Source organism: Hemibagrus wyckioides, linkage group LG20 (genome assembly GCF_019097595.1).
Source record: "Hemibagrus wyckioides isolate EC202008001 linkage group LG20, SWU_Hwy_1.0, whole genome shotgun sequence".
Taxonomy (NCBI): Eukaryota; Metazoa; Chordata; class Actinopteri; order Siluriformes; family Bagridae; genus Hemibagrus; species Hemibagrus wyckioides.
The window spans coordinates 8,010,355-8,030,575 of record NC_080729.1 but is presented as its reverse complement, the minus strand read 5'-3'; the positions used below and the strand labels follow the sequence as shown (position 1 = coordinate 8,030,575).

General features: G+C 40.1%; 2 protein-coding genes across 2 annotated transcripts; one reads left to right on the top strand and one right to left on the bottom strand.

Annotated features, from left to right (window-relative positions):
- Nucleotides 1-2,297: 2,297 nt before the first annotated feature.
- On the bottom strand, nt 2,298-16,114 carry gfm1 (G elongation factor, mitochondrial 1). The gene is made up of 18 exons (XM_058418597.1): nt 15,925-16,114; nt 14,547-14,699; nt 14,270-14,402; nt 13,968-14,172; nt 13,509-13,625; nt 13,204-13,354; nt 12,586-12,740; nt 12,299-12,383; nt 11,914-12,051; nt 11,485-11,586; nt 10,257-10,313; nt 10,030-10,167; nt 9,357-9,439; nt 5,138-5,300; nt 4,388-4,532; nt 3,924-4,084; nt 3,738-3,791; nt 2,298-3,121 (listed from the first exon to the last, which is right to left on the bottom strand). The coding sequence occupies exons 1-18, from the start codon at nt 15,997-15,999 to the stop codon at nt 2,990-2,992; spliced, it is 2,247 nt and encodes a 748-aa protein (XP_058274580.1). The 5' UTR covers nt 16,000-16,114; the 3' UTR covers nt 2,298-2,989.
- On the top strand, nt 2,453-9,215 carry lxn (latexin). The gene is made up of 7 exons (XM_058418598.1): nt 2,453-2,620; nt 5,893-6,072; nt 6,208-6,270; nt 7,471-7,648; nt 8,010-8,146; nt 8,307-8,369; nt 8,554-9,215. The coding sequence occupies exons 1-7, from the start codon at nt 2,453-2,455 to the stop codon at nt 8,647-8,649; spliced, it is 885 nt and encodes a 294-aa protein (XP_058274581.1). The 3' UTR covers nt 8,650-9,215.
- Nucleotides 16,115-20,221: the final 4,107 nt, after the last annotated feature.

The window sequence follows — 20,221 nt, the reverse complement described above, 5'->3', positions numbered from 1 at the left end:
GTAGTGCAATGCATGAAATCATGTACATATGGACCGGCAGTATTGGGTAATCTTCACCATCAGCCATCAGAATGGGAAAAAATATCACCTCAGTGATTTTGACTGTGGCATGAGTGTTGAAATGTGGAGCCCTCCCCAGTATTAATATCGTGTACTTATAAAGTGGTCAGTGAGTTTTCATGCAGACAGTGAACATCTAGTACTCATATAGATAATCTTTAGGAATGAATTTGTTTACTAGAACTAAAACCAACATTATCTGGGCACTAATGATTTATTTTGCTATTTACTTAAGACATGTCTTGTCTGACTTCAACCCCACTGACTGCACTCAACTGTAATGCTGTTATGGCTGAATGGGCACAAATCTCCAAAGCCTTCCCAGAAGTGTTAAGGTTATTATAAATGTGAAGTGGACTAAATCGATAATGGATGTGATCGGTCAGGTGTTCACATACATTTGGCAAAAGAGTGTATTATACAATTGCTGCGAATAATCTGTCCATGTGTTGCTATGCAGACATTAGAGCCACCACTGACCAGATGTTATTTGCTTGGGGGCTCTTCTTAGAAGTACTACTAACATGGTGACTAGTGGGTGGTTCACTGGTATGACTGGATCATCCTCTGCAGCATTGTACACCTACCTTATTAGTCAGCATTGTAGGTGTATTGTTAGAGACAATCTTATCATTTTGCATGTTCATAATCATCTTCTGGTCCTTCTTCACTCTGAATACAGGACTATTGTTGGGCTCTGGAGCTTTAGACTTGAGGTCAGTGTACTTTTTCACCTGTAAATTACCTGTAGATCAAAACGCCTGCCACTTGAATAAATATAAATAATGAAGTGAGCAGGTATATTATTCTACTACAATATTCCAGCTTCTTCTAGCCAGTCTTCACTGTTCCACATTTGTGAGTATGAGTGGAATAGTACTTGAAGGTCTAGGACAAGTGCAGGCACCAGGACTTTGTAATTACCAGAAATGTTGTTTAGAATCACAAATAATTCACTCAGGCCTGGTAATCTGTCAGAAAATTTAATCTGCACTCAACAAACAGGTCTTCCCCTCCAGTGGCCCAGGCACCCATTGTAAATGAGCGCGTAGCTCATTAATTTCCGGCCTAGTGCGCGGCCCTTTCCTGGAGATCATATTTCATGATTACATTAATCAGCAAGGTGACAGTAAATCAAGCTCAAGATGCTGCAGGTTTGCAACTTCTCCTAAACCCTATCTTCGTGGTGTCAGTCAAAAGAGCCCATTTATTTGGCTCAAGACTTTTTTTTCCTCCAGTATCTCATTTTCAGGTGATTTAGGAACTAATCTTGGAGAAAACGCAGGCCATAACTATGAATAAGGTATCATTCCATCCCACTCCCATGCCACATTGATTAAATGCTTATGTATTCTCTCCTTAAACCCTACTTGAACCAGTATACACTGCCTTAGGTTAAGGACTTCATCTAGTATGAGTGATAATATCTGAGGTTGATCCATTTGGAAGTGCATTATGGCAAATTCTATAGTCCTGCCAGAGGCCATAATGACACCCATGCATCAAAATTTATATGTATTTCTAAGTAGCCTACATAATGAAAGTGGGCATATTCACATATGCATATATTTAAAGTTTCTCCTGGTTTCATACTTCTCCAAGATTTCCACATTCTATACCATGGTTTTCTGTGTAATATATACAAATACATAAACAAACATACGCATATACACACACTGTAAAGCACCGCAAAGCAGGTATAGCATGAACATCTTGGTAGATAGACTTACAAGAGTTCAAGAATTTATAATAAAAACATTCAGCGGGGGGTTGTGCAAACCCCTGTGTTCTCGCTATGTGCAATCACTGCAGAACATTCCAGATCAGAACATGTAAACAAAAGCCCAGGATAACAACAGCTGCATTTGCCTTCCCTCTCCGTACATCTCACACACACACACACATATATAGACATAAAAGATTAGACAATATTTATCTCGCTTCTCTTATCATAAGGCAAATATAGGCAACAGAGTGCAGGCAGTAATGCTCAGAATCATTATATTCACTGCTAGTGAGCCTTAGTGGAAATACTCTATAAAAGTGAAAAACACACAGACTTCAGATAAATACTTGACCCATTATATTATATAATCAGATCTATGCAAATGATGTACACTCAGCCAATCTGCCACATTTTCCCCTCCTCTCAACTTTAAAGTGTATCAAGCTGTTTTCTGTATGAGGGAGGAACCCTTTTTTAAGCGCAAGGACAGATTCCAAGTGAAGGAATGAGAGCACACAAGAGAGCAGACTCTTGAGATATTAATCTTGCCTGCCTTTGTGAACATTCTTGTGCAGCTCGCTGACTTCACTTCAAAAACCGAGCCTCTTCTGAGAGTTTCTTAATATATTTTTTGCACACCAAGCCTGCTTTGTTTTTCCATTTAACATGAATCGGTCCTGCTTGGTTTGTCTGGTTCTTGTCTCACTGGTTTGGCAATGTCCAGTGTTTTACAGCAGCCCAGTGACTAGGACTCCGGATACAAGCTCTCAAATTGATGTGGACTGTCCTTCCAGCTGTGCGTTAGCATTTCCTAACACTACATCAACAACTAAGGTAAGTGTTGCTTCATGAATTACTTCATGTGTCGGAGCTAAATAGTTAAATGCATGTGTAGTGTCACAATGTAAAGTCATTCTATAGCTGGAAAAACAGGACCCCAAAATCTTTTGCGGTATCAAAATACACAGACACACGGTTGATTTTTTTTTCCAATTATACTCAAGTAACTCCTCCTGTTGTACACAGTACAAAACCATCTACAATACATACTCAAAGCCATCCTCTGAGTCCAGGCCATGTCCATAAAAGCATGGCTCTGCGGAGCATTAACAAATTAAAACTGTATACATATATATATATATAAATTACTTAAATGACCAAATAATGAAAGGGATTTGTGTGTGTAAGTTATGGGTATGTGGCTCAATTCTTCCATTTGCCCTTCTTTGCAGGCAACTGCCCTGTTGCCTCCAGATACTTATTAACAAGGTCCTCTTGAGCAGAAGGCAGACAAGGCTGATATCTGCTGTAATCCATAGTGTACTCTCCTTTTCCCTATGGAAGAAATAGAAACGCTTAAATTAATGATCAGATGCTGTTTAGTTCTGCACATTTACTGTACGATTTCAGCCTGTGTTTAGATGTGATTTTGCAATACTCATCAATGTTTGGGGTTGGGATGAACAATCAGAGAAATTAAGAATGTCAGTGCAATGCTTCTCGCTTTGTATGCACAGTTCATTTTGATCCAAGGTAGGTCTGATGGTGGCTGAAAACCATCTGGTAGGAATTATAAAAATACTGGCAGAGAATTAGGACTGCCCCTTGAACCCTGCCCTTAGTATTTGAGTAACACTAAAGGTTTTACTGTATATTAAAGTGTAACATGACCAAAAAAGCTCTTAATACAAGAGTCAATAAAACACATTGTAGTGACTCCTCACGCATGTATACGTATAGTTGCATGAATACTTTATACACAACTGCACACAGCGTTAAACAAACATCAGCAAAATATTAAGGTGCTAATTGTTCAACTTCCTATAAATATTATACAGCTACACTGTGCAGTTTCTATGCACCACGTTATTCTGTTCAAAATTAGGTTTTAAATGGACATGAACAGTGAACATTTCTTTTAAAACAGTTTTAATAAATGACCCTCAAATACCTCAGTGCAAGAACGCAATTCAGTGGAATAGCCAAACATGTCGTTGAGTGGAATCTGGAAGAGAAACACAATAGGAAGGTTAGGATACAAGATACAGCTGCGTGACAGAACACAGAACACCCTAACACAATTTTAAAACAGTGCTCTCTGAATTTAAATGAGAGATTCCGCTGAATTTGCACTTACATCAGCATACAAGGTGAAGTAGCCCTCAGAGCCGTCTTGTCCGGTGATGACGCCATGACGACGGTTGACCCCGGCAATGACGGGTCCCTGGAATTCGTTGGGTGCAACTATCTCTACAGACATGATGGGCTCGAGAATCACCACATTAGCATTTTCCATTGCTATTTAAACAAAATAAAAAAAAAGAAAAGGGAAAAAAAAAAAAAAAAGGATCAGTTAGTATCAGTATTCAGAGAAAAGTGACATTTACACATAAAAATTTTATTTTGACTATAGAAAGTTGGAATATGTTTGCTCAAACAAAAGTTGTCATAAAAAGGTGGGTTTGTTTGGTTATGATGCTCTTCACATGAAACCCATGCAGATTCCTTAGCATTCGTTAGTCAGATACTTCGTCAACCCAAAGTTCTGTGCTCGCAGCAGCTTGTGAGGAAAAAGAGTGTCGAGTGGATCTACATGCTGACCCTGTTTCATAGCGCCCTCTCCTGCCCGGATAAATGAAATCTCATTGGAGTCCACCATGTGATGTGCGCCGTCGTCCAATACAAATCGCACACCAGATACCTTATGGCCTGTCAGAGGCCCCTTCTCACATGCCTCCATGAAACCCTACAGGGAACAGAGAAGAAGAAAAATTTAAAGGGTGAAGAGTGAGGGCAGGAGAGAGAGCTGCACAAAGACTGTGGGAACAAAGAGTTGAGATTAGGGACAAGGATTTGTTCATAATTCTTGGTCTCTTTCTATCCTTCTAAAGGAAACTTCAGGGGGATTTGAAAGGTGTGCCTGCAATGCTAATGGGAGTTGGTGATCGATACAGCCTGATCCTATTCAGAGGCTCTGCAATACTCAAACATCTAGCCTGTTGTACAGTATACTGAAGCTCAGTCACAGTACTAGAAGATGTCTCCAGAGACCCACTCATAAATAGTCTTGCCTTACCTGCATAACGCTGCTCCTTCCTACTCTAAATGTCAAACATATGGTGTATTTGTAGGCCTGGGTGTTTCACACATGGGTTTTTGATCCATTTCGATCCATCAAAGACAACATGGACTTTGAGATTATCCCCATTCAGCTCTAAGCGGATTTTATAGCGTTCATCAACACTGATACATGCTTTAGAAGGCGTTTCTTTTTCAAACTGAGAAACAGGAATTATCTGGATTACTGTTTACAGTGTTCTGCAAGGAAACTGATCGATTGAAGAAACTTGCCTTTTCAACAGCAGGCACAAACTGTTTGGGTATGTTGGTGCCGACGGTCCGGTCTTCAAATTCAACCTTGGTGTAATTTTCTGCATCCAAAGGTTCGAGTACTCCCACCACTTTACCATACTGCCCTGACCCCCCGGACTGCTTCTTGTGAGTGAAGTCAAATCTAGAAACCAGAAAGCAAAACAGCACAAAACATTTCCCCAATTCTCATAGAAGAAATAAAGAAAATTTACGTAGTTATACATAGGATCTGAGCAAATTCAATTTAATACTTGTATGAGATATTTATTTATATATTTTCAGATCATTGTTACATCACTAAGGCTATACAAATATTAAATATTGTATTGGAAGGCAAAATGAAATATGCAATGCTGAAATAATTGTTGTAATATTGTCGAAATATTTTCAGGAGAATGTGGTACAATGTTAGAGCTTAAAAAAAATATCAGAGGATCTGTTACCAGCATTGACACAGAAGCTAGGCATGCTGTCTCTTTAAGAGAAGGTGGGGCAGTTAGCAAAGACAGGAAGTAGGAAGGTCATTCCATACTAATGCATCAGCAACTCCAGCACAACTGAGCAAGTTCAATAGACTTAAGACACTCAGTGTGTACAAACACCACTAAAATCTTCTGCGTTTGTTTGCCTAGTCCTAGTCTTTACTCAAGAGCAACATGGTCTAAAAAAACAGGCCCAAAGTCCACAAGCTTAGCAACCGCACCCTTTCTCTTGTGGTTTTTATTTCTTCTCAGGACATTGTGGATCAGGACATTGTGGATCAGGACGGGCTAAACATGACTTCAAGAAAACTGAATCCAAAATTTTATGAAGCAACGCGGGCAGGCCATGCCATCCAACACTACATCAACACCATCTACGGCTCGCCATTCAGGCTGTATACAGTGACTCAAATCCATAATGCAAGAACAGAGGTGAGGCGAGACAGGTGCAAAACCAAATGACCAGCTTGGGATTCAGATTAGAAATCATCACTTTCCTACGCTAAGATTAGATCAAATAACCACTTTTGTGCTTGGGTAACCTGTGAATTTGTCTCACACTGACAGGACATGGGCGAATCTGGTATGAAGTACTTCCTTGAATTCTCTGTGAAGGACACTGTTGGCGAGGTGAGTTCAGTTTTGTTACCATTTATACCTTTGTCGGTGATGATTGATGGGGTGTGTGTGTGTGTGTGTGTATAAGCAGATAAGATTAACCTTTGACCTATTTACTCTCCCTGACTCTACCTAAAGATAGGACTGTGTATGCCACAAATCATTCTACAAAAAGGTTCATTATTAGACACATAAAAAGACAGATGTGGTAATATGGTGATCTATTATTTTAGAAAGTGAATAATCCAATATTCATTATACATTTCATTAACTGGTCCCTTTTAAGTTTGTACCGGAGCTGCAAAGCAAACATAGCTACAGATGCTAGTTTAGCAAACTGCATTTGGAAACCACATGGACATACACCGACCAGGCATATCATTATGACCACCTGCCTAATATTGTGTTGGATATTCTATTGGAACACGCCACAAGAGCTGCAGTTTTGGAGATGCTCTGATCCACTCGTCTAGCCATCACAATCTGGCCCTTGTCAAACTCTCTTAAATCCTTACGCTTGTCCATTTTTCCTGCTTCTAACACATCAACTTTGAGGAAAAAATGTTCACTTGCTGCGTAATATATTAGGCACCCACCCACTAACAGGTGCCATGATGAGGAGATCATCAGTGTTATTCACTTCACCTGTCACTGGTCATAATGTTATGCCTGATCTGTGTATAATTAGCTACACAAACAACAGCATAGCGCTACACATAGTGGAACAACCGACTACTAGAAAGACAGAAACCGGCATCAACAATAAGAATATTAATTATGGCCATTCCTATTGTGTTTGGTAGAAGAATATTTATATTTTTAAAATAAGTTTACGATTATTCTTAGCAGCAGTTAGGCTACACTCATTTGAATGAGAAAAACACCTTGTTTTAGTGCTATAATATTAGTGCTTTAATATATAAACAAACTAGCTTACAGTGCATTAAATTTAGCCTCTGTATCACTTGCTATGCCGTACTTTCACGAGACTTCATCAGGTCTTACAGTACAGAACAGGTTGCTGGTGCACCCCTGTGACCTTTCTCCTGTAGTGGGAATATTTTGAAGTATGTGTGATAAAATGGTGCCCGTTAAAAAATTGTTATATATGCTATCAGCGAATTTTACACATGCCTAGCTGTGTAAACACATGCATGCTTACAAATGTCGACCATGAGTAAATGACATTAATTGAAGTATGTTATACTCCAGAGTTCAGAAGGCCGGTGCTCAGCTGAGGTGCTCTACCCCAGAGGGGAGACGCAGCGTCCACCTCAGGTCCAGTGTTCTTGCGATGGGCTACCTCGTCTCAACACCTCTAATAAGGAGCAGGAATTCTACCAGCAACACAGTGGCAATAGCAATGCTGTAACTGTAAACGATTTACCAGGTATAGCCTCATACAGCAATGTACACCAAGAACAGGAGGCACCTTTCTAAAATCTGAGAGTGTAAATAGAGGTGCAGTGGTACTAATTCCAAAACCAGATCCACCTTTATCCTGATTGGGTGCTTTGGATTCCCATCAGATAGCAGTATATATGAAGAACATACCTCTTTAGGGGAGGTTTTATGTAGGTTGTGGGGTATGACATCGGTTCCAGTGTGGTGCGAAAGAAAATATTAACAGCACATGGAGAGGTCTGATGTATTTCATGAGTTTTTCCACTGTACTTGATGTAAATGGTATTAGACATTACGCCTTTTTTTAACCTTTGGAAAAAGTTACACTCATCATCCTCTCTCTACAGACAGCCAAGGTCACATGGAGCCTGATATGGTCCCTTTCTGGCACTTGGGACACTTGGCTGCTAGCTTTGTCATGCTTAACGAGTCCAGTGAAAACACGCTTTACAACATGGCTCAAGTGTCCAAGCTGAAACAGCTGGTGAGAGGCTTTTGTTAAGATTGTTAAATTGTAAATAGTTTAGATTATTCGATAAGCACTCGATATTTTCAATCAAGGAGAAAATATAACAAGTCCCTATTCGAGTTTCTTTGCTATTCTTACTGTCCCTTTGTTTCTCCATGTACATTAAACATTCTAGAAGAGCGAAGATGACCAGCTAAATTTCGAGTATGAGGTTCTCCTTCATGAAATGGTTTCCCAGGTAACAACAAATAAAAAATGAACAGCTAATATGGAGCTGACTGACCTTACTTAATCATCAATGCATTTCAAGATTGCCATTACACTTGCAAGATATAGCCACTTTTAATTTTACTCAGAAAGTCAAGTGCTCATGGATTCTGAGCAGTATTTAACTGTATTCACATTGTTTTGTTCTTTTCCAGGAGATCATCCGTTGGAAGCTGCTAATCACCTGGTCTCCAGCAAAGAGTGTAAAAGTGTTAGATAGTGTACTGCTGCCACGATGCCGGTGCAACTAAAACCCTCAAGCTTTTCCAAAATCACTAATTAAATTCATATCCACTTATATTGTCATTTTCAACAAGAAAACAACATTATAGTAAAGTTGCTGCTTGAACGTTTTAATAACCAGGATTGATGCTTTGAGTAAACACGCAAACGGGCTACTTCAAATACTATTAGTATTGCATCACTCCAACATTAAACTGAGTAATCTATTGGTTGAAAGTGGCAGCTAGCATTTATAACAAACGACACATGTGAAATGAAGTGACCAATGGAAAATTAGCCTTTGAAGCATTAGCTATTTCCAAGCAAGAATAAATTGAAAAAAGCGAGAGACGCGATTGATGGGAAATGCAAGTAGCTGTTTGTTCTACAGCTGTGTCTGGTGCTGGAAAGTGTATTCAATCACTTACGACTGATTTGTAATGTGTTACAGAACATCTGACCTAATGGCTAATAATCTTGTTTTTTGGTTAAATGTATATTTTCTGTTTGACCATTTGAATTAGTTCTTTGCTAACAACTGCAGTAAACAACCACTAAAAGAAAACCCTTATCTATGTATTAAAAAAAAAGCAAACTACCCAAAATATATGTATTAATGTAGAAAAGAACAATAAAAATGTGATGCGTATTACATCCATAAAACGTGTTCCATCATCTTAAGGGTTCATGCAACATGATATATCGCCAAATGTTCCATCAGCATTGTGGTACTTACGGCACAGGGCTGGTCACTGACTCCCTGAAGGCCACTTTAGGTTTCCCCATCACACACGGGCAGTTATACTCCCTTTCCATTCTCTACAACACAAATCAAACCTATTCATTGGCTTGTCTCCACTGCAAGGCAAATCTCATTTGTTCTTAAATCCAATAATCCGAAAGTGAACAATCGGATTTGTTAGCTTTGACTGTTGTTTGTGTTTCCTCACAGGACCCCAGAGACAGTTAAAGCATCAAAGCAGATATTCATATGGATTTGGATTATGCATTATGTTTTACAAAGGACATCGGGTCTAAACACATTCAGTGTCAGAAAACCGCTACAAAAACTTGGATTTTATCAGCTTTAAGCTTTAAATCAGCTTTTGGTAATGTCTCTGTTAATGCTCTTCCTTTACCTGCCTTCAGGCTCAACACACACACACACACTCCGATTTCACTAAACAAACTTAGTTGTCTGCTCTAATCCTCATCGGATGACAAATATGTCATGAATCAGATAAGAAAACTCATTATTTTATGTTTTTCCCCCCAAATTGCAGCTATCTGTCTGAACAAGACTTGACCTCATTATTTTAATGAACATCACGTACACATAATTAGGAAACACTGAACCTCAGAAACACTCAAAAAGATTTTAGTCCATTTTAGAAGATGTAGCGCTATACCTGTGAGTAGATTTCCAGATGCAGCTCTCCCATGCCTGAGATTATGGTTTCCTTGCTCTCTGTGTCAAAATGTACCCTGAAAGTAGGGTCCTCGCGGGTGAAGCGGTTGATGCCTTTGGAGAATTTGTCCGTGTCGTTCTAAAGGAACCCGAGGACATAGCAGTTATGTGCTGCACGTTTTATTTTTATGTAGGCGTCAGTGGTATATACCTAAATGCTTCACTTACTTTATTGACTGGTTTTATAGCCATTGAGATGACTGGCTCAGGAACATGGATAGACTCCTGCTCAACACACAACATAAAGTAAAGTGTATTCGATATATACGTGTATATATTTACACAAGTACATGGTATAGGGCAACATTCAGCAAAGAAAAGCTACAAAAATAGCTTATAGTTGATGTGACTTGTGGAGAAATTTGGTACAAGAGCTCTGCTTAGCTTTAGATAACGACAATGGATTGTAGTTTAATCAAATTCTGATTTTTTGGCTACCTAAATTGATACCTAAATACACAGATCAGGCATAACATTATGACTAATATTGTGTAGGTCCCTCTTTTGCTGCAAAAACAGCCCACGTGATTTAAAAGAAAACGTGATTTATCAGACCACGCCACTTTCTTCTATTGCTCCGTGATCCAGTTCTGATGCTCACGTGCCCAATGTTGGTGCTTTCAGCGGTGCACAGGGGTCAGCATGGGCACCCTGACTGGTCTGTGGCTATGTAGCCCAATACGTAACAAACTGCAATGCAGTGATACCTTTTTATCAGAACCAGCATTAACTTTGAGTAACAGTAGCTCGTCTGTTGGATTGGATCATACGGGCCAGACTTCGCTCCCCACGTGCATCACTGACCCTTAGCCACCCATGACCCTGTCTCCAGTTCACTACTGTTTCTTCCTTGGACCACTTCTGATAGATACTGACCACTGCAGACCGGGAACACCCCACAAAAGCTGCAGTTTTGGAGATGCTCTGATCCAGTCATCTAGCCATCGCAATTTGGCCCTTCGTCAAACTCTCTCAAATCCTTAAATGGCCATTTTTCCTGCTTCTAACACATCAACTTTGAGGACAAAATGTTCACTTGCTCCCTAATATATCCCACCCACTAACAGGTGCCATGATGAGGAGATCATCAGTGTTATTCACTTCACCTGTCAGTGGTCATAATGTTATGCCTGATCAGTGAATAATCATGCCTAGTTAATTAAAAAAAAAAAACCTGACTAATGCTAGATATTATTGTAACTGCATATAACAACTAAGCTGAGTCTGAAGACGAAAGCAATTTCTTTTAGTTACACAGGCAAACAAACACCAGGTTATGAAAATATCCATAACTACATACAACTGTGGCATATCCTTTTTTCAATCGAGCCACAAATGTTTTGAGATATCTTAAGATATCTGCAATATCATACATTTCATGTAGTATTTAGCATACCATAGAGAGATTGGCGCTGGTGCGGGCAGTAAAGGTGTCTCCGCTGGCACAGTCGATCCCGAACAGGGCACAGATGTCACCTGCGTACACTTCCTCTACATCCTTCGAATAACACAAATTAAAAAAATAAATGTACAAGTTTCTGAGGGGCATACAAATTTCACAAAGATTTAAAAGATTTCTTACAGGTTTTCTTCCTAGTTTATTCTGCTCTAATGTGTCTCCTCTTCTTCTTTTGTTTTTTAAAGTAGTGCATGATATTTAAAATGCACACCATTTTTGTTATGTGGGTGTGTTCTTATGGAAGGTCACTTTTTTTTTTTCTTTTTTTTTTGTACTGCATATTATTTTAAAACAAAAGTTTTGGTGGAGCAAAGAACCTGAGCCTGCAACCACCACAGAGTATGATGCATGGACACACATTCTCACCTCCATCTGGTCAGCATGGAGACGCACTAGCCTCTGCACACGCACCCTCTTGGATGTGCGTGTGTTGTAAATGTACTCGCCCTTCTTCAAGCAGCCCTGATACACACGCACATAGGTCAGCTGGCCAAAACGACCAGCCTATGTCCACACACACAAAAAAATAAAATAAAATAAATAAATAAAAAACAAATCATCAGAAGGTATTATCCACTCAATTTGTGTTAAAACACTTTTTTAGAACTTTCAACTCTGCTCACATCTTTCTAATAATTATCATAATTATATATATATACACACACACACAAGTCCCCAGTTCTACAATCAAAGTAATACATAAACTACACAATGTAACATGTTTATACACACAGCATTAATAAGATCTTACCTCCAGTTTGAAGGCCAAACCCACAAAAGGCTTTGTAGCATCTCTGGTTGAATCCATCAGGATCTTATTGCTATTACTTGATTCCCTGTGTACACATGTGAAATGAGCATGTTTGCTTTAAAACTCTATTCCACAGAGCGGTTAACGTCAACTGAGATTTACAATATGGCTCTTGACGCTAGCTTTAACTGTCTAGTTGTGCTTTCTCTGACTAACCTGCTTTTTCCTAGTTAAGAGTATTTTGAGAGACAGCAAGGTGGACACAGAAGTGATAAGCTCAGACTCACTCATCGTTGAGGATGGCGTAGTTGTTGACCTCGCTGGGGTTAGGCAGGTATTCAAGCACAGCGTTCAGCAGGGGCTGAACGCCTTTGTTTTTCAGTGCGCTGCCCACCAGCACCGGAGAGAAAGCGCGCTGTATAGTGGCCCTGCGCACAGCCGCCTGAAGGAAACACGCACAGAATGAATACGGTGCAGTAAGGTAATTACTGTAGGATCAGGTAGGTGTGTGTCGGACTCTCTGCAAGATGTATGACAGCAAATATTCACAGCAGGCATTACTTAAATAGATCGCCATCAGCAGGAGCGTTCATAAGTCAACGCCTTAACTTTACCCAAAGTACACAAACCTGACAGTAATTTAATGTGTTTTTCCTCAAACCATTTTGATTCAGTTATTCAGTACTGTGTGTCTAAAACGTCACAAAATACCACACTTGTTGTCACATTGACCTTCTGGCAACATATCTGGATTTTTGTTTACTTAAACCTCAAACAAGTGCAGTTATTGATGTGGTTAAGTAATCAGACTCTGACACAAGGGGCAGCCAGCTTGTGAAACGATCCATAGTTCATTTTAGACTTTGAGATGGAAAGGCAATGACTGGAAAGCAAAAAGGACAAACCTTAAGGTCGCCAACAGTGGGAATTCTCTCTTCCAGAAACATCTCTCCCAGTGTTTCGTCAGCATTAGCTACACACTCCACCAGCTCTTGCCTGCGCTCGGCCGCTTCCGCCCGCATCTCAGCTGGGATCTCATCAAAACGAATGTTCTGACTAAGACCAGGACAGAGACAAAGAGGAGAGAGATGTAGTAGAGCGATCTGCTGTTAAACACTAATACTTCATTTTATGATACAGAAATCAATTGTAGCTTACAATACATGGGTCAGTAATTTAAATGTGATTATTTCGATCACAGCAGCCTTACCCACAAGGACCATCAAAGTAAATGCTGTGTTCCTCAATGAGGTCAATGATTCCTCGCAGGTCTCCTTCCAGCCCAATCGGGATGTTGACAAATGCTGCATTATGATTCAGTTTGGTCCTAAAAGGGAATGAAAACCACAAAAACAAGAATGTTTCTGGATTTAACGTTTTTTTTGGGATGTGTTTACTCAAAGACAACTGTCTTGCTCCAAATTTAAACTAACTTACAAGGCTAATACTTTTGAATTCATGTTAGTTGCTACAAAGAACACTGATCTATACCCCAAAGACTGATAAATTATGACAACCTAATCTGTCTTGTAAGCAATCTTTGGTTAGCAACCTCTGATACATATAATAGTGTTAATGTGTCTCTTTATAACCTATTATAGAAATACTAAAGAAGTGTCATCTATAGTAACATATCTCAGTAGAGCTGCTTAATTCATCTGGTGCTCACCTGAGCTGCTTCAGTGCTCGATACGGGTTTGCTCCCATACGGTCCAGCTTGTTGATGAAGGTGAGGAAGGGCACGTTGTAGCGCTTCATCTGCCTGTTGACGGTCATGGTCTGACACTGCACTCCTCCGACGGCACACAGGACCAGCACAGCCCCGTCCAAAACCCGCAGTGACCTCTCCACCTCAATAGTGAAGTCAACATGACCTGCAGGAAGAAAAATAAATAAATAAACATGCAATGCTGCAGATTTAGATTTTCTTTTTAGCTCTGTTATCCATTTCATGTCCTGGTCTGTCTTTACCTGGTGTGTCGATGATGTTTATGTTGTGCTGATTCCACATTGTGTACGTGGCTGCAGATTGGATAGTGATTCCCCGCTGCCTTTCCAGCTCCATAGAGTCCATGACTGCACCGACTCCATCTTTTCCCTTGACCTAAAGCACAACAAATGACAACCCATGTCTTATGCTTTAAATGTCATACATAAAGTCTCTTTTGGAACTTTAAAATAACTGGTTTTGCCAGTAATAAACAACAAGCTACAACTAGAAAAAAACAAAATAAATGAGTATGCTTACTTCATGCATCTCTGCTATTCTACCAGTATAGTAGAGCACACGCTCTGTTAGTGTTGTCTTGCCAGAGTCGATGTGTGCCGAGATACCAATGTTGCGGATCATTTCATTTGGGATGATTGCAGATGAACATGGCCGGCAAATGTTCATCAGCACCTAAAACACAATGCCAAAGCAATATCATTAATGAGAAGGATTATTAGCAACATCTTGAGCAATATGACAGAAAAATGATATACAATACAAACTTCAGCACCTTCCCCATCCCATCACAGCATTAACTACATACATTTAGGAGAATGTTTTGGAAAAAATGAAATGAAATGAAATTTACAGTCTTCCCATGAGCCCATATATATTTATAATTGATCAACCATGACATGTTTGGTGGCTAAGTTCTGCATTTTTCATCAGATCATTAACGACAATAATAATAATAACCTCATAAGCTCAACAAGATTAGCAATTAAACTAAAGACAACATGACTGTCAACTCCTTTTTACGTTGTTCAGCTACATTAGATTATTTTTATAGATTACAATAAATGACATTGTGCTCTAAACCACATCTGCATGAAGCATCTGTATCACCAAAGAATTGGATGTGCTTGAAATGCAATATTTATTTGGGCAGACTCAAGATTTTGACACATGAACTAGATTGCCAAAAGTTTTGGCACACCGCTCCAAATCATTAAATCCAGGTGTTGTTTTTCAGGGATTGGGCTTGGCACAGACATTGGACGAGAAGGTCTGTAATTCATACCGGATGTGTTCTATCGGGTTGAGGTCAGGACTCTGTGAAGCTCCTCCACACCAAACTCGCTCATCCGTGTCTTTATGGCTTTGAGCACTGGTGTGCAGTCATGGTGGAACAGGAAGGGGTCATCCCCAAACTGTTCCCACAAAGTTGGGAGCATGAAATTGTCCAGAATGTCTTTGTATGCTGAAGCATTAAGAATTCCTTTCCCTGGAACTAAGGGGCCAAGCCCAACACTAAAAAAGAAAAGGGGGGTGTCCCAAAACTTTTGGCAATACATAGTAACTTATTAAATCATTAAATGAGTTTTAACACCAACCATGTCCTTTCTGACTGAGGGCACCTGGTGTACGTGCACTGCTATAAGGATGTGGTTTCTCTCTATAATATTCATTTAACTGCCTACATCAGGGGTGAGAGATACACAGCGGAGACTTGTGCAGCCGTAAACAGGATCGAAAGGAAAGCAACTGATCAGTGACAGACAAAACGCTTGAATAGTACATGTAATAGTTGTCTATATTAGTTTAAAGACTATATTTATAAGGTAATCAATGACTGAGCCTCTGGAGCACTGCAACTGATCTGTGACTTTAAACCCCCAGGCAAATCATCACATACCTGCTTCACTTTCCCATTTGCTGGATTTAGTAGATTTAGACGATTTAAAGCGAGGCTTGCTTTCAACAGCCGCATTTTTAGAGTCTTGTCGTGTGTGTTTGTGAGCCTGAAGCTGTAAAAAGATATCCCGGTGATGAACTGAAGAGATGTCAGGCTGAAAGTCACGCCGGCTGATGAGACACGAAGAGACTTCCGGTAACGAGGCACGCGATTGGTTGCAGACTTACAAATACATTTTCACAGCGCCACACAGTGGTACGGATGAGGTGTTCAGTAAACTATTACTTCTTACTAGCACAAATAACTTGAAAAACATGCTGATATACGATTATTTAAATAATAAAAAAAAAGGGGTTAAAACGATGACCTCAAGACAAAAAATATTACGTGTTTAAGTCACGGGGGGGTGGGATTGTAGCCTGGAAACCATGGAAACCATTCAAATGCCCAATGACACATTTAGCTAGTTAACCACTTGGCTAATATAGGAAAGAGGGGCAAAAAAAGAGACTAATGCACCTTTAATAGCTTTCTTTATCTGAAGGGAAGAGTTTATAAGAAGGTTGTTTATACAGAAAGAAGCGCCGTACTATTATATCAGCTCTTTACACGATTTGTGAAGCACAGACAGAAGCCGTCATAGCTGAATGTCACTAAACAGATCCGCTCCCAATTCCCATCAAGTACCCATACAAAGCTGTTTCTTTGCTAAATGTAATGCTTTTCTGATTCCTCCCTTGTTTGTATAGTGCAAAGTCTCAAAACAACAGACTGCATTCTATATATCTCTTGCAAAAAAAATATATATATATTTTTCGGTGTCATTTAACTTGTTCATTGAACAATTTTGATAAATGGGACGTGGCATGAGATGAATCCGAGGACTGTCGATTATAATGTTAAGAGGGAAACAAGTAATTAGCCTTTATTTGTCACATATACATTATTACACAGTGAAATTGTTTCTTCACATATCTCATTCTTGGGGGTTGGGGTCAGAGTACAGGGTCAGCAATGAGGCAGCATCCCTGGAGCAGAGTGGGTTGGGAGCCTTGATCAAGGGCCCAATGGTAGCAGCTTGGCGGTGCATGGGCTTGAACCCCGATCTTCTAATCAACGATCCAGAGCCTTAACCACTTGAGCTACCGTCACCCCCAATGAAAGGAAATGAAATGTAATGTAATAATAATTAAAAAAAATAATAATACAAGGAATTAACACCTTCCTTGTACAACTTGAGTTGTAGAACTCAAACAGATAAATGACAAACAAGGACAAGGTTAATATAAAAAGACAACTAAATGGGCAACTAACACATTTAAAGACTTTCATATCAGAGACCCTTTGAAAAAATGCTGATTTGAGAAAAGACTATACATGAGACACCAAACATCCAACCTGCTGGAAAGTCAAAAAACTCCAGCGTTTTCCATGTCTAAGTTTAACATCAACCAAATGTGACACCATAAACAATGCACTGTATTCTATATCGCATAAACTCAGACATAGACATGTTGAGACCAGCAGATGGCGCCATAACACCTTACATTCAGTCAGGGCATGGACAACACTGAATACGATATAACGAGGATTGATTAAATGATTTGCACTTAAAATAATATGCATATTGCATACACGGACCTGGCATAACATTACGATCACCTGTGTAATATTGTGTTGGTCCCCCTTTTGCTGCCAAAACAACCCTGACCCATCATGCACTGTGTATTCTGACACCTTTCTATCAGACCCAGCATTAACTTCTTCAGCAATTTAAGCAACAGTAGCTCGTCTGTTGGGTCGGATCACACGGACCAGCTCCCCACATGCAATGAGCCTTGGCCACCCATGACCCTGTCCTTCCTTGGACCACTTTTGATAGATACTGACCACTGCAGACCGGGAACACCCCACAAGAGCTGCAGTTTTGGAGATGCTCTGATCCAGTCGTCTAGCCATCACAATTTGGCCCTTGTCAAACTCGCTCAGGTTTCTCTGTGCTGTTTTCCAAATACACTATCCAAACAATAGATAAAAGCATTTCCTACTTTTTTTTATACCAGTTTAGACACAATATGAAGTGTAGTACTGCGTTAGTAAGGTGTCATTTGAGATTCAGCTCTTCTGATAAGTCTTCAGTGTGTTTAGAGAGCAGGAGTGTTTTTTTAAACTGAATTTTCTAAAGGGGAATATTCTCTCTCTCTCTCTCTCTCTCTCTCTCTCTCTCTGGCCTTAAAATAAAACAGTAACACTCACTGCTTTAATAAAACTTTATTTTCTTTCTTTCTTTTTTTCACCATAGGACAGAACTAGCAGTAACAGCCCTCGGCACAGAATTAGAAAAACTGCAACAATAAAACTACTGCAATGGCAGAAACAAGTGCAGAGTCAAATACTTAAAAAACTTTATGCAAAAACAACAACTTTATTTTATATATCAAACAAGCACATCTTGTATAAGCAAGAACACTGCTGTAATGGTAGCCCTGAACATTCAGACTAAAGCTTTTGTTTTCTTTCCTGGTTTCTGGAACAGTGTTTATTCTTCTTTTTCCACAGGTAGTCTGCGTCCTGAAAATATCGGGGAAAGAGCTAAAAATGTGATAAAGAGAAATGCAGCAGACTTTCATATAGTCATATTAAACTGAATATCTAGCTTTTATTAACGGTCATCTTGAAAATATTGCATGGGGAATCTGTGCTTCTTTATAGCACCAGCATGGACTTGGTCATTTCCTTATCAGTGCATGTGTCTGTCTCTGATCCTGCTGACCCTGACCCTGTATCTGACTGACCTGAGCCTGCATCTGACCCTGTATCTGACCGAACTGAGCCTGTATCTGACTGAACTGAGCCTGTATCTGACCCTATATCTGACTGACCTGAGCCTGTATCTGACCCTGTATCTGACCGAACTGAGCCTGTATCTGACCCTATATCTGACCGACCTGAGCCTGTATCTGACCCTGTATCTGACCGAACTGAGCCTGTATCTGACCCTGTATCTGACCGAACTGAGCCTGTATCTGACCCTGTATCTGACTGAACTGAGCCTGTATCTGACCCTATATCTGACTGAACTGAGCCTGTATCTGACCCTATATCTGACTGACCTGAGCCTGTATCTGACCCTATATCTGACTGACCTGAGCCTGTATCTGACCCTATATCTGACTGACCTGAGCCTGTATCTGACCCTGTATCTGACTGACCTGAGCCTGTATCTGACCCTATATCTGACTGAACTGAGCCTGTATCTGACCCTATATCTGACTGACCTGAGCCTGTATCTGACCCTGTATCTGACTGACCTGAGCCTGTATCTGACCCTGTATCTGACTGAACTGAGCCTGTATCTGACCCTGTATCTGACTGAACTGAGCCTGTATCTGACCCTGTATCTGACTGAACTGAGCCTGTATCTGACCCTATATCTGACTGACCTGAGCCTGTATCTGACCCTGTATCTGACTGAACTGAGCCTGTATCTGACCCTGTATCTGACTGAACTGAGCCTGTATCTGACCCTGTATCTGACTGAACTGAGCCTGTATCTGACCCTGTATCTGACTGAACTGAGCCTGTATCTGACCCTGTATCTGACTGACCTGAGCCTGTATCTGACCCTATATCTGACTGACCTGAGCCTGTATCTGACCCTGTATCTGACTGAACTGAGCCTGTATCTGACCCTATATCTGACTGAACTGAGCCTGTATCTGACCCTGTATCTGACTGAACTGAGCCTGTATCTGACCCTGTATCTGACTGACCTGAGCCTGTATCTGACCCTATATCTGACTGAACTGAGCCTGTATCTGACCCTGTATCTGACTGAACTGAGCCTGTATCTGACCCTGTATCTGACTGACCTGAGCCTGTATCTGACCCTATATCTGACTGACCTGAGCCTGTATCTGACCCTGTATCTGACTGACCTGAGCCTGTATCTGACTGACCTGAGCCTGTGGATGCAGTGATACAGGACTCTGATTAAGAGTCTGGGTTAATACAGAGACCAGAGTAAACACAAAGTGAATGACATTACTTTAAAGCTATAACATTTCATCATGATGAAACTGAACACGAGCTTAGTGCTGCTAGTGCACTACTCTACTGTCTGAGCAAAAATAATGAAATGCTATGATGCTAATGATTATACAATGATCCAGTTTATTAAAATACTCTTTAGCATAATAGCAGGAGGTTTGACACGATACTACAATAGACACGCATATAAGAAACCTTAAATGTATTAATGTATAAATCTTCTCACTTGCTTAAGACAGGTTCAAAC

Coding starts and splice junctions, on each gene's coding strand:
- lxn (XM_058418598.1), top strand. CDS start 2,453: ATGAATCGGTCCTGCTTGGTTTGTCTGGTTCTTGTCTCACTGGTTTGG. Junction 6,073..6,207: donor TCCATAATGCAAGAACAGAG/GTGAGGCGAGAC, acceptor TCACACTGACAG/GACATGGGCGAATCTGGTAT. Junction 8,370..8,553: donor TTCATGAAATGGTTTCCCAG/GTAACAACAAAT, acceptor GTTCTTTTCCAG/GAGATCATCCGTTGGAAGCT.
- gfm1 (XM_058418597.1), bottom strand. CDS start 15,999: ATGCGGCTGTTGAAAGCAAGCCTCGCTTTAAATCGTCTAAATCTACTA. Junction 12,052..12,298: donor GTTTGGCCTTCAAACTGGAG/GTAAGATCTTAT, acceptor GTGTGGACATAG/GCTGGTCGTTTTGGCCAGCT. Junction 10,314..11,484: donor CCAGCGCCAATCTCTCTATG/GTATGCTAAATA, acceptor TGTGTTGAGCAG/GAGTCTATCCATGTTCCTGA.